Here is a 15,257-nt window from a genome sequence, read left to right as displayed (position 1 = left end):
AAAAAAAAAAAAAAAAAAAAAAAAAAAAACTTATTTACAAGGCCATCTATCATCTGACTCCTACCTTCTTTCCTCGTCTCTTCCCACTATTCCTCCTTCACTTATGTGATTCAGTTTAAACTGGCCTTTTCCTGGTTCCCAGACCAAGCCACTTTCCACTGCAGGGTCTGTATGCTCTTCTCTCTGCTTGAAAAGCTTGAGCCCCAGCTCTTCATGTGGCTGATTCATTCTCATCCTCCAGGTATCAGCTCAGATATATCACCTCCTCAGAGAGGTCTGTCCTGACCATCGTATCCAAAGTGGCTTCCTCCAGTTAATCGCTGTCTCATCTCCCCCCGTTTTTGTTATCACAGTCTGTAATGCTCTTCTTTATTTATGTACTTGTTTATCGTCTGTCTTTTCCATCAGACTTGTTGACTCCTTGAAGTCAGAGGCTTTGTTTACTGCTTTATCCTCTGCAACTAGAGCTGAGCAAAACACAGAGTAGGTATTAAATAATTGGTGGCTGACTGAATGAATGAATGAATTTGCTGAAGAGTAATTGAAGATCTTCTCTGGGTCTTTTACCTTAGCCTATCCACATATTCACATTTCAGTATTATTATGTCCATACAGCTTCCAGGTAGCACTCTAGGCTTCCCTCTCAGCCTTGAAAATACAGACTATACCCAATGCCACTTCCCTTCACTCCTGAACATACTCTCCTCTGACCCTCATCATTCCACAAAAACTATTCTTGTTAGGGGCTTCCTATTTACCGAATCCAATGCCTGCTTCGTAGCCCTTATCTCACATATCTGCTTCACACTGTGAGTACTCCTCTCTTCCTGAAACTTTTCTGCTTTGACTTCATACTACTATAGATACCTTTGTAAGCAGTGGTTATGAACTGGGGGCAGTTTTGCCCTCCAGGGATATTTGGTAATGTCTGGAGACATTTTTGGTCATCATAACTGGGACGGGGTTGCTGCTACTGGCATCTGGTGGGTAGAAGCCAGGATTGCTGTTAAACATTCTACAATGTACAGGACAGCTCCCCACACTTACAGCCAAGAATTATCTGGCCCCAAACGTCAATAATGCAAAGGCTAAGGAACTCTAGTATACAGAATGTCCTGCAGACACTTCATGTATAAGATGGACATGTTCAAAGATAAATCATGGGGCTTCCCTGGTGGCGCAGTGGTTGAGAGTCTGCCTGCCGATGCAGGGGGCGCGGGTTTGTGCCCCGGTCCCGGGAGATCCCACATGCTGCGGAGCGGCTGGGCCCATGAGCCATGGCCGCTGAGCCTGCGCATCTGGAGCCTGTGCTCCGCAACGGGAGAGGCCACAACAGTGAGAGGCCCACGTACCGCAAAAAAAAAAAAAAAAAAACATTACTCCCCTTTTCACCTACTTACTTGTTACTTGTTATTCCTAATTTGATTAACAATACTTAGTCTTATAAAGCAGTATCCTGGGAATAATGTTTTATTTCCTGCCTTTCCTTCCTCAAGCTCATCTACTAGTCACTAATTCCCTTTTGATTTTATCTCCTAAATATCTGTCATCCTTTTTCTTCCCTCAGCTACTGCTGCCTTTGTATGAGTGTAGACATCATTTAGTTTGCAAGAGTCTCCTAAACAGACTCCCTGTTTTTAGTCTTATAAATGCCTCAACTCATGCTCCTTGGACAATCTTTCTAAAATAGAAGCCCAATTACATTTCTCCCACTGTCTACAAGATAAAGGCTGAGCTCCCAGGTCTGGCCTACCATGCTTACCATATGTTTTATTACCTACAGATCTGTGTTCTGTTGTACCTCTTCCTAATCCTCTTCTAATAAAAACACAAGAAAACAGAACCAACAAAACAAAGCAAAAAGCTTCATGTTCCACACTTTTGTTTATTGGACATGATAACCCCTGTTTTGGAATGCCTTCTCCACCAGGACCCTACCAGGCCTTCCTCCTTTGAAAACTCTGCTCTGTGCATGTGCATGCTTTTATTGGGACACATACTGTATACATACCATCTCAAGTATAAAATCCCAGTTCAAAAAGTGGAGTATAACAAAGCAATATATTTGTATGCCACTTAGAGTTAAAATTTTTGAATTCCCAGTCTATGAGGTAGAAAATTCCAATAAATTCATGGTCCCCCACCCCCTTACCTCTGTTTTGTGGTTAAATTCTGGGGGAACCTTCATAGTACCTAAGTTTTGGAACAGATACAGGCACTAACACTTCATCACCATGAAAAGGGCTTCTTCAGATTTGCAGGTTCTCTTCTTGGCATCTGGGTCTTGCTTGCAGATATCCTCATCATTTTGCTTTTATGGAGCCTGAAAATCTTTCTAAGGCTTCCTATGGCTTCTGCATTTCACAGAATTATTCCCTCTCTGGCATCTTGCTATCTAGCCCAGATTAGCCGGAATGCAGACATTAGGTCTTTACTTAGGGACCCAGGGGTATTCCCTTTCTTTTAATCTTTTTAATATTTTGCTTCAGAAGCATTTCCTGTCTTGTGAAAATTTTGTCTCTGAGGCATGTAATATTTTCTTCAATGGCTTTAGACTTTTAATGGGCTTAGTCACATAAAAGCTAATGACTGTCAAATTTTTCCTGCTTAGTCCTGCCCATCCCCACACTTGAGGTAGGGTGAAAAACAACGGCAAGTAGCTCCTAAACTGAACAGTTCATTGGATACACCTGAAAGAGCTTTTAAAATGAAAGATGTTACCACCCCCAACTCTGCACAATCAGAATTTGTTCTTATAAACGATCACAGGAGATCAAGGTCGAATTTTCTTTCTTTTTTTTTTTGCGGTACGCGGGTCTTTCACTGTTGTGGCCTCTCCCGTTGCGGAGCACAGGCTCCGGAGGCCCAGGCTTAGCGGCCATGGCTCACGGGCCCAGCCGTTCCGCGGCATGTGGGATCTTCCCGGACCGGGGCACGAACCCGCGTCCCCTGCCTCGGCAGGCGGACTCTCAACCACTGCGCCACCAGGGAAGCCCAAGGTCGAATTTTCGAATTCCTCAGTGGTGGACGTTGGGCAGGGCTCTGCTCACTCTGTTTTTCCTCAAAGTCTCCAAATTTTTACCCCGGTAGTATGCCCTGCCTCTACCTCTCCCTCCTTTGGCGCTGCTCTCTCCTTCCTGCTAGCAGCTCCTAGCCTCTCCCTCCCCTTCTTACCCCTTCCCTACCCACCGCGCTCCACCTCACAGCCCCGCCCCGCCCGTCTCTGCCTCGTCCCACCCCTCTCCCCCCAACCCAACTCTACTTCCCGGCTCCATCCCTCCCCGCTCCTCCTTGCCCCGCTCCACCTCCTAGCCCCGCCCCACCCCTTCTCTCCGCTCCTCCCCTCTTCCCCGCCCCACCCTCTCTCAGCCCCGCCCCTCAGCCCCGCCCCGCTCCACCTCGTATTCTTTCCGCTTCTTCCCTTTCCCTGCCCTGTCTTCCTGGCCTTGTAGTCTCCTCCCCTCTTTTGGTTCCTCCTTAACATTCCTCTGCTCTGCAGCGAGCTCTTTCGTCTCAGACTTGTTACGTTTACTCTGCGCCGGAAGAAGAACCTGAGGACGCTTTTGGGACTATGGCGGCGGTGGATATCCGAGGTAACCTGTGCTGTCCCCTTTGTTTCCTGATTGTTTGGGAGCTGGTTTAGGGATTTATAGCTCTTGGGGGCAAGATTCCGGTTCCCTTGTGATGTCTCCCAAGCTCTTTGGAATGTTTTCTGTGAACGACCCAAAGCGCCAATCTGTCGAAAAATTGCCTAGATTTTCGCAGTTTTTCAGGAGTCTCTTAGAAGAGTCAAAACGAAGGGGTTGGAAGAAGCTCTGGGCTTTGAGCCCTGTAGTGTTGTCCTATATACGTATCTCTACAGCAGTATTGGGGCTGTTCTGTCCAGGTGAAGGAACGACAGAGAAGGGGGTGGGGTCATGAGCCGACAGTGTTTGGTTCATTCTTGGCACTTGGCCTGGGGCCTACCTTATTCCTGACGTTTGAGGTTCCTTTTTCTATATTAACCAAATTGGAGTCTAGCACACATATTCCAAATATATTGTCATTTATATATTGTCAGAATGTCCAGTGATCTTCAGCAGTTCTGGATAATGTTTACTATATGTTTGTCTTTCATTATAAGTGAGAATATCAAGTACCTAATTTCATTACTTGCTGACTGTTAGAGAGCTGTATTAGAGCCATGTCAGTATGCTCTCCCTTGCTACTAAATACAAAAGAGGAACATTTAGTCCACGAGGCTGTTTAGCTTTCATAACTTTTTACTTTTTATTTAGATTTGTTAGGTCCATTGCAAAGGCTCTAAGGTGGGAACATGTCAGAAGAACAGCAAGGGGGCCAGTATGGCTGAAGCACAGTGAGCGAGGAGGCGGGAAGTAGATGAGGTCAGAGAGAGAATTGGTGTGGTGGCTTGTTCATACAGGAATTGTAGGCCGTGGTAAGGCCTTTGGCTTGTCCTCTGAGTAAAATAGAGAACCACTGGAGGGTTTTGACCAGAAGGGATGAACGTAACCTGACTTACTTTTTTTTAGGATCACCTTGACTGCTGAGAACACTGTAGGAGGGCAAAGGTAGAATTAGGGAGACCGGTTAGGAAGGCGTTTTTGTAATGCATGGGGATTTGGGGGTGGCTCAGACTAGGGTGGTAACAGTGGAGATGGTAAGAAATAGTTGGAGTCTGCTTGTTTTGGTAGTGTAGTCTATTGGGCTGTGGTCACAGGTAGCTTCTATGTAGGAGAACTAATATATCCTATTTCACAGCCACACACCACCCTCTTAACCCCAGTTAACTAGTTTGTAACTGAACATACTTGGATACTGGAGTGTGTGTAAATTTATGTCCTTAGCCCTTAATCATGAATTAATAAACATTTTCTAATTCTTACCAAACAGGTCCTGTGCTAGTTCTGATGAGTAACCCACAGCCCCAGTTCCTTAAAAAACTCAGCATTTAATGGGAAAACATTTGTACTTGTGGGTTATTAATAATCAATTATAAAACTATATAAAAACCGCTATGAGGACATAGAGAAAGAAACCATTATTTCTGCCTTGCAAAGTAGAGAAAGGCTTTGCAGAGATTAGTGACATTTAAAATGAGTTTAATCTAGCTTGACCATTTGAATATCTAGTAAACCTATACCTTTTTAGAATGAAAGACGTTTCTATATTTTTTAGAAGTGCATAAACTAGAAAAAAAAAGAGGCACAAACTAGGACAGCCTTTGGTTAAGCCAGAAATAAGTTTGTTCATATTAATCTTAAAAGAAATTGACTACCAGCACTACCACCATCATCATAATGAACATTTATTGGGTTATTACAATGTACTAAGCATTTTACATATATAATCTAGCATGCAGATACTATTATAATCCCTATTTTATAGATGAGAAAACTAAGGCATGGGGAGGTTGAACTTTTCCATTCTTCCTTCTTCAACCAGTGATTATATAGGCAATTTGATGTTTCATGACTTACAGCTAGTGGGATTTAGTACTGTCAGTGGTATGAAACATTGCAGCCAGTACCCAATAAAAGCTCATTAATTAAAGCTATCTAGCCCTACTTATCATGTCTTTGTTTTCTTTTTCCATTTTGAAAAATTTAAAGTTTAATTCTTTAAAATGTGAAATTGTATGGCTGTAATTAAGGGCATTCTACTTTTCATTTGCCCCTTTTACATAATTATTATCTCATCTATAATAATAGATTCCTAACTTATTTCTGTCTCTTTAATTGGAAGATCTCCCATTAGTGGCGATGGATGTGTTTTCTTTGGCATACATATTGTTTGAAAATTTTTGAATTAGTTGCCAACATTATAAAAACTCAGGATTTCCGATATTTTGAAAGACCTCTCTAGATTTCAAATCCTATAACTTCTTCACCTAATTGAGTTATTCTTTAAACATATAATGTACTTTTATTTATTTATTGAATCTTTGAATTTTATTTATTTTTTATACAGCAGGCTCATTAGTTATCTATTTTATACATATTAGTGTATATATGTCAATCAGAATCTCCCAATTAAACATATAATATTCTTTTGTATTTCCCTACCTTTGTATATGCATTACCTCTGCTTGGAATTACTTTGCCTCTCTTTTCTCCATGGTGAGCCTCTATTTATTCTTTAACATATAGTGCTAAAACCCACCTCCTCCTCATCCCATGAAAAACCATTCCTGTTCCCTCAGGTAAGGTATTCTGCTTGCTCCACTGTGCTCTCATAACACATTTATTCATACCTTTATTATGGATCTTGTGTTGTCATTGCTTTCTTGCATACTTAGCTCTTCTGCGGGACTGTGAGGGTATGTAGGTTAGGATCCACGTCATCCTTATATTCATAGTGCCTCCTACATTATATGCATAATAAATGTTTGTTGGATTGGATTTTTTTCTCTTTTCTCATCCTTTATCATTTTGTTTCTTTTCTATAGATAATCTGCTGGGAATCTCTTGGGTTGACAGTTCCTGGATCCCTATTTTGAACAGTGGAAGTGTCCTGGATTACTTTTCAGAAAGAAGTAATCCTTTTTATGACAGGACATGTAATAATGAAGTGGTCAAAATGCAGAGGCTAACATTAGAACACTTAAAGTAAGTTATTATAAGAAGGTAGCATTTTTGCCAACTGCAGATTTTGTAATGAATAGTTCTTTCAAGCTGTGAATCATGAAGTACAGAGTAGAAGTGTTGGAAGAACCGGAGTTTTGTTTGGGTTTGTGCAGATTTGACATGCAAAGGAATTATTAGTAGTCACTTGTAACCTGGGAAGTCTTTTCTTTATAACTGCACATATTACTGTCTAGTTAAAATGCAACTATGAGGTTTAGATGTAAATCTCATTGATTTCCGCAATGCAACTGTTACCTTAACCAGGTAACTATATATGTTGTCTCCTCTACATGTAATTTGATGTCTTAAATCATAGTCGAGTTTATAGTAGATTTTTCTTTGTTTGACAAATAAAATTTTAGCCAAATTTAGCAAGATTCTTCAGACTTGGGATGCTAAATAATTCATTACTATTATAAAAGTTTCTGAAACAACTGTGTAATGAAGTTTTTCATCTGTCAGCTAAACATGGAGAGCAGGGGTTCTAAGAAATTAAATTTCTGGTATTTTAAATAGCTTTTGTTTTGAGGTAAATATTTACATTTACTGAGATACCTTGGTGTTGCTTTTAAACATAGTATGTCAGGAAAAAATATGTTGGGGGTGAGGATAAGGTTTTTGATGTTTTCTGGTTGGGTACAATATATAGTAGTGATCTATATTAAGACAGGTATAGTGTTCATGTGTATTTTAATATTTTATATATATTTATAGATCTCCTTGGTCAGGAAGCATCCTGGTATTTTGGTTGCCTTTTTTGAAATGTAGGTTCATTGTACTCTCATGACTGAAAATACTCCGATTTAAGTTCATCATGAATTTTTGTAGAGAAATTTTGTTGTTGTTTAAAAACGAAATCTTACTTTATTTGAGCCCCACCTACCTGGGAAAAATAGCCAGTTTTATTGAACAGCCAATTTTTCATATCAAACATAGGCAGTTTTATCCTGTTTACAATGTTGCTATACTTTTATGTGATAATTTGAATGTTCTAGAGAATTGTTTGTAGGGCATTCATAGATCTCTGAGTGTCTGTGTCCTGTTTTCAGTCAGATGGTTGGAGTGGAATACATCCTTTTACATGCCCAAGAGCCCATTCTTTTTATCATTCGAAAGCAACAGCGGCAGTCCCCTACTCAAGGTAAAATATGTAAACTTTAGGCATTATTTTCTTCTTAAAATACCATGATTTATTTACTCCTGAGCTATATATGTTCTTATTTTTGTGGATTGGGTTCTGTTTTAGGGATTTGTAGGAATCCATGTGTAGGCTTCCTATGCTTTCCCTTCTGTGAGGGGCCACACCAAGTGCACCTTCCCTCTAGTAGTGAAATGCAGTGTGTACTATGTCTGCTCAGAGCTCAGGGAAGACCGTTTGAGACTCTGAGTCCAGAATTTTTATTGAGGGCTGATCATGTAGACGTCCTCTGCCTGTCAAATTCTAGTCTCTCAGAAGGAAATCAGGTTTAATTCTTGGCAGATGCAGTTGCACCAAATTCATAAAAGATCAATGGAAAATCCTCATTGATACATTCAATCAAAATTACCAGACAAAAACTTGCTTTAGAAATCATACTGAAAAGTATAGAATTCAGACTTGATTTTCAATCAAAGAGCTAGTCACCTATTCCAGAGATGACCAGCTACATCTCTTAAATTAGATACTCTCATCAAGACCTTTGAGAATAACCTTCACCCTAGTATTGATTCCAGAGAATGACTTGCTACTGAAGTTGTGGTTCCAGAGTCAAGAATCCAAATTTACTTTCAAAGTCAAAGATCTAGGACTTCCCTGGTGGCGCAGTGGTTAAGAATCCGCCTGCCAGTGCAGGGGACATGGGTTCGAGCCCTGGTCCGGGAAGATCCCACATGCTGCAGAGCAACTAAGCCTGTGTGCCACAACTACAGAGCCTGCGCCCTAGAGCCCGTGAGGCACGACTACCGAAGCCCGAGCACCTAGAGCCCATGCTCCGCAACAAGAGAAGCCACCACAATGAGAAGCCCGCACACTGCAACAAAGACCAAACACAGCCAAAAATAAATAAATAAAGATGAATTAATTAAAAAAAAAAAAGTCAAAGATCTAGAGTCCCTGCCCAGAGAAACTTAGAACAAAGACAAGGCTGGGGACAAGAGTTCCATGATGGAAGGGTTCCAGGTACAGAAGCGACAGAAGATGGCACCAGCCTCACTAGCCGCTGTTTTATTCCGTAGGACCTCGGACTGGGGCACAGAGGCAAGTTCAGTGTGTCTGGTATCTTCATCCTGGGCCCTAAATCTCTCTTGCTCTAAGGTCTTATTCCCCAAAGTGTGGTTGACTGACAGCAGCATCGGATCACTTAGGAACTTGTTAGAAATGCATCGTCCCTACTGAGTAAGAATCTGATTTTAACAAGATACTCAGGTGATTCAAAAGCACGTTAAAGTTTAAGAAGCACTGCTCCTAGGGCAAACGTTTTTTTTAGCAAACTTTTTCTGTGAAGGTCCAGAGACTAAATATTTTAGGCTTTGGAGCCTCATGGTCTCTGAGACAACTATTCAACTAGTGCCATAGCAGCCTTAGATAATAACGCAAATGAATGAGTGTGGTTATTTTCCTATATAACTTTATTTACAAAAACAGGAATTGCCAAACCCTACCTTAAGCTTTAGTGTGGGAAAATGTTAAACTTTAGTTGTTCTTTTTATGGAAATGTATTTAGCAGTTTGTGTGCATAGCTATGTTGATAAACATTTTTTTTCGTCGCTGCTTTAGTTATCCCACTGGCTGATTACTATATTATTGCCGGAGTGATCTATCAGGCACCAGACTTGGGATCAGTTATAAACTCTAGAGTGGTGAGTGTCTTTACATACTTTAAACATTAAAGAAAACTTCTAACCGAACTCCCTTGCTACCGAGAATTAAACAGGAACTCCTCTCCCTTGTGTACGTTGGTATAAAGTGTTGACTATTAGAATATCTTAAGCATTGGTTCCTGTGGGCCAACTCCATGTTCAAAGTATATACCACCCCTAGATACATAGTGATTCAGGTTCTGAAAAGCAGAAGATTTACTGTCTTTGCATATGTAATATTTTGTGTTCACTTTGTAAAGTTTGGATGATTGATGAGAAATTCAGAATTTGTTTTCTTTTTCTAAGCTTACTGTGGTACATGGCATTCAGTCAGCTTTTGATGAAGCTATGTCATACTGTCGATATCATCCTTCCAAAGGGTATTGGTGGCACTTCAAAGATCACGAAGAGCAAGGTAGGTGGGACACCGAGACCCTCCTAAAACACTTTTTGTTACTCAGAGAATGAAGCTGCTTTCTTTCGGAAGATGGCTATTGATGATTTCTAGCTGTGTTTTACTTCTCTGTGGGAAGGTTTCATAGGATGATGACATTGTCAGAGCTATGATTCATGTAACTAGATGTGGTAATAATAGCATTCCCATAGGAACAGGTACAAATTTTAATCTCTTTGGTACATGATAATCTTTGATAAGTTGATACAAGGTTTTAAAATATTTAGGACATGTAGGGGAAATCAGTGATGAGGAATGAGTAATGATGATATTTCCTGCTTACCAAACTGTTGAGTCATCTTGAAATCTGGAACCCAAGTCTTCCAAGTTTTTGAAATAGGGGAGATGCTCTTAAAGCCCTATCTCCAGATGAACAGTCTGTTTTCTGATCTTTCTATGTTACCGCCTGTCGTGATGCCAGGTCCTCTAGTTGCCATAGCTGCTAATCTGCTACTTGTTCTGTACCATATTTTACTAATAAAAGTACTTCTAGAAATGTATCTATAGCAGTATACCTATATTCTGCATTTCTTTCTAGAGAAATAGAAACTTAGAATGAATTACTATGGAAAAGGTAGCCTTTAAATAAAATTCAGACCCGTGGAATGAATGGTCTTTGAGATACAGTTATATTTATTCGTAATAGTAGGTCCCGGCGACAACATTTGACTTAGGAAAGTTTGCATCAGTTGAATAAACTTCTCCCAAGAGCTCTTTGCCCCTACCCTAATGAAATGTTTGGAGTAAAACTTAACTGGAACCCTATCTTTATAGACAGTCCACCAGCACACTCCCCTCCCAGGGAAAATCCCACACGTGATTAGCTTCATAATTTTTCTTGCAAGTTCTTTTCTCTCTTGTCTTTATGATCTTCTGTTGTTTGGTTTGTCCTGTTTTTTTCAGTGGATTATAGTCTTCATAATTGAGTATGGTTACTTGAGTTTATGAAAGTTGCATTTTCCATTTGTACCTATTAGGTTTTATGGGAAAAGTCTGTTTAATACACTTAAAATATACACAAGATAATTTCAAACCAATAATCTGAATGTGACTTAGGTAATTATGGAAAATTTAGCCTTAAAGTTTTCCATAATTAAGTAATTATGGAAACATAAGAACGATGTTTATCCATGTTTACATGCTAAAACCGAAATGTCTTTGAAAGATATATCAGCTTTTTAAATGTTAGAATTTTAACCTCATTTCAGAGGCAGAGTTTGAATGCTTCTCTGTATATGCTATATTTAACGTATTTGGGGGGATTATCTTTGGAATAGCAGCCATTAAAAATAATAAAATTTGAATATATTCATGGCAGACAAAGATTTGTGAAATAATAAGGCACCAAAGTAGTTTAGACAATGTTTTGATTTGGACCTTATATTTTAATAGATAAAGTCAAACCTAAAGTCAAAAGGAAAGAAGAACCGAGCTCTATTTTCCAGAGACAGCGTGTGGATGCTTTACTCCTAGACCTTAGACAAAAATTTCCACCCAGATTTGTGCAGGTAATGAGAATGCGTGTGGTTAATTTTGATTCAACACTTTTTCCTGGCATATTTATTTTTAATTGAGGACTGTTTCAGATGTGACCTAAAAATACTGATTTTCCTTGTTAGTTAAAAAAATGATCTCTGAATCAAAGAAAGGTTTTTCAAGGACTTAATGGAGGAGGTGGTAAAGGGAATGGAATTAGTACTGTTCCGTGCGCTTAAGTTTATTTAATTCCTTATTGAATCTTCGTAAACTGTGAGGACTGAATATAATAATATTCTCATTCAGAAGGTTGCTGAAAGTGTCATAGATGGTAACAAAACTAGAATTTGAAACTCATGCTGTTTTTACTGTACGTGCTGCCTTCCACCCTGATGTAGAGGGTATTTAAGTCCTTAAATGATAGAATAATAAAAACTTTGTAATAAAAAGAATAGTACATTTGATGTGGAGGGTTTGGCATGATAAATGGAGGAGGCAGGAGTAATAATAAATAGACTTATAACATACATTGGAGCTATATGAATTCCATTATGTTGTCTTGGGCATTCCAACAGCAATAGCAGGTCCACGTACCGTGGTACTAAATGAGCTTTTGCAGAGAAGTAAGTGTGAGATGGAATATGTGAACATGTTATTCTTATGGTTTGCCTCAGCTCTTACTTATCTTTACAGGGCTGTGTACACACAAGGTCATGTTTTTCCTGTGGAGGGCCTATTTAAGAGATTTCCAAGGGTTGTTTTAGACTGAGATTTTTCACACCCTGAGATGACTTTAGAATAGGCCTTTCCTTCCCCCTTCCCTGACTCTACTGGATGAGGTGTACTGTTGGAATGGTGACGTGGTGGTGAAGGGAGCAGAGGCCACAGTTGGAACTCAGGACCAAAAAGCCAGTTTAGAGAAATCTCATGAATTGCGCGTGAAGATGAAACAATATCTGTTGAATAAATAAATAAATGAATTATAGCTCTGTGTAAGATGACGAGTAGTGACTACAGAGTGTAAGAGGTTAGGTGTGGTTGGCCATTCGTGGCAGAACACCTAGAACTGCACAGTACAGTAGCCCCTAGGCACATGTGACTATTGTGCATTTGAAACACAGCTAGTCCAAACTGAGTTGTGTTATGTGTGAAATACATACTGGGTTCAAGCACTTAGTACAAAAAATTTATAAAATATTTCATTAATAGTTAAAAATATTGATTATATGTCAGTGATACCCTTTTAGATACATTTGGTTAAAAATAATAAAATTCATCTGTTTCTTTCTGAAAATGTGACTACTAGAAAAATTTAAATTACATATATAGCTTGTATTTGTGGCTCACATTATATTTTGGGCAGTGCTGATCTAGAAAATGGGAACAGAAAATGCAAAACCAAAAACATGAAAGATGATCAATGAACACATACTCAGAAACCAAGAAAATCCCTCAGTTTGTTCTTTGTCTAGTTTCTTGAGGTGTAAAGTTAGGTTGTTTGCGATCTTTCCTTTTTAATGTAGGATTTATTGCTATAAACTTCCCTCTTAGTACTTCTTTTTCTGCATCCCATAAGTTTTGGTATGATGTAGTTTCATTTTAATTTCTCTCCAGATAATTTCTGATTTCCCTTTTGATTCCTTCTTTGGCCTACTGGTTGTTCAGGAGTGTTTTGTTTAATTTCCACTTATAAGTTAGCAGAAGAAAAGAAATTACAAAGATTAAAAATTATGAAATAGAGACTAGAAAAACAATAGAAAAGAATCAGTGATACACCAGAAACTAACACAACATTTTAAATCAACTATACTTCAATAAAAACAACAACAAAAAAGCAAGGAAACTAAGGGTTGGTGTTTTGAAAAGATAAACGAAATTGACCAACTTTTAGCTAGACTAACAAAGAGAGGAGACTCAAATAAATAAAATTAGAAATTGAAGAGACGTTACTACTGATGCCACAGAAGTAAAATGATCGTAAGAGACTACTATAAACAGTTTATATGCCAAGAAATTGGGTAACCTATAAGAAATTCCTAGAACATATGACCTACCAAGACTGAGTCATGAAGAAATAGAAAATCTGAACAGACCAATAATGAATAAGGAGACTGAATCAGTAATCACAAACCTCCCAAAGAAATGTCTAGGAACAGATGACTTCATGGATGAATTCTACCAAACATTTAAAGAGAATTAACACCAATCCTTCTCAAACTCTTCCAAAAAAATTAAAGAGGAGGGAACACTTCCAAATTCATTTTATGAGGCCAGCATTACTCTGATACCAACGACCAAAAGACACTACAAGACAAGAAAACTACAGTCCAATAAAAATAGATGCAAAAATTCTCAATGAAATACTAGCAAATCAAATGCAGTAGCCCATTAAGAGGATCATATATCATGATCAAGTGGGATTTATCCCTGGGGTGCAGAGATGGTTCGACATACTAAAATCAATCAGTATGATACACTACATTATCAGGATGAAGGATAAAAATCACATGATCATCTCAATAGATGCAGAAAAAGCATTTGGGAAAATTCAACATCTTTTTATGGTAAAAACAACAAACTAGGTATAAAAGGAATGTACCTCAACATCATAAAAGCCACGTATAACAAACCCTTTTTATGGTAAAAACAACAAACTAGGTATAAAAGGAATGTACCTCAACATCATAAAAGCCATGTATAACAAACAAACGGCTGTCATATTCAGTGGTGAAGAACAAAGCTTTTTCTCTAAGATCAGGAACAAGACAAGGATATCCACCCTCCACACTTCTATTCAGCATAGTGCTGGGAGACCTAGCCAGAGAAATTAGGCAGTAAAAGGGATCCAAATGGGAAAAGAAGTAAAATTGTCTGTTTGCAGATGATATGATCTTATACATAGAAAACCCTAAAGACTCCATTAAAAAACTGTTATAACTAATACATGAATTCAGTGAAATTGCAGGATACAAAATCAACACACAAAAATCAGTTGCACTTCTGTATACTAACAACTATCAGTAAAGGATATCAAGAAAATCCCACTTATAATAGCATCAAAAACATACTTAGGGATAAACTTTTTGTTATCAGCTTTATTGAGATATAATTGGTGTAATAACATTGTGTAAGTTTAAGGTGTACAACCTGTTGATTTGATACACTTATATACTGCAAAATGATTACCACCATAGCATTAGCGAACATCTCTGTCATGTCACATAATTACTGTTCTTTTTTATGGTGAGTTCATTTAAGTTTTACTCTCTTAGCAACTTTCAAATATATAATACAGTGTTACTAACTATAATCACCATGTTGTGTATTAGATTTCCAGAACTTATTTCATCTTATACCTTTCACCAACATCTCCCCATTTCCCCCACCCCCTCAGCCGCTGGCAGGCACCGCTGTACCCTCTGTAGGAGTTTGAACATTTTAGATTCCATATATAAGTGATGTGATATATCATATTTGCCTGTCTGACTCCACTTAGTATAATGCTCTCCAGGTTCATGCTCTCACAAATGGCAGGATATCCTTCTTTCTCATGGCTAAACAATATTCCTGTATATGTGTGTGCGCGCGCGCGCGCGTGTGTGTGTGTGTATCACATATGTCTCTCTCTCACACAAACATATATATATCTCACATCTTCTTTACCCATTCTGTTGACAGACATGTAGGTTGTTTCCATACCTTGTCTATTGTGGATAATGCCACAGTGAATGTGGGAATGCAGGTGTCCATTCGAGATCTTGTATTCATTCCCTTCAAATATATACCCAAAAGTGGGATTGCTGGATCATGTGGTATTTCTGTTTTTAATTTTTGGGGGAACCTCTGTACTGTTTTCCATATTG

At 38.8% G+C, this 15,257-nt stretch overlaps 1 protein-coding gene across 1 annotated transcript in view; it reads left to right on the top strand.

Annotated features, from left to right (window-relative positions):
* The first annotated feature begins 3,461 nt into the window (after positions 1-3,461).
* LOC113622927 (disintegrin and metalloproteinase domain-containing protein 20-like) overlaps positions 3,462-15,257 on the top strand; it is a 63,719-nt gene continuing 51,923 nt past the window's right edge. Inside the window, 6 exon segments of the mRNA XM_027111639.1 lie at positions 3,462-3,593; positions 6,449-6,608; positions 7,676-7,767; positions 9,382-9,464; positions 9,771-9,879; positions 11,311-11,426. Coding sequence (XP_026967440.1) covers positions 3,572-3,593; positions 6,449-6,608; positions 7,676-7,767; positions 9,382-9,464; positions 9,771-9,879; positions 11,311-11,426 — 582 coding nt within the window. The 5' untranslated portion in view covers positions 3,462-3,571.

Source organism: Aethalodelphis obliquidens, unplaced genomic scaffold (assembly GCF_003676395.1).
Source record: "Aethalodelphis obliquidens isolate GAN/ISIS:26980383/991018 unplaced genomic scaffold, ASM367639v1 scaffold10, whole genome shotgun sequence".
Lineage (NCBI taxonomy): Eukaryota > Metazoa > Chordata > Mammalia > Artiodactyla > Delphinidae > Aethalodelphis > Aethalodelphis obliquidens.
This window is presented reverse-complemented; position numbering and strand designations above follow the sequence as displayed.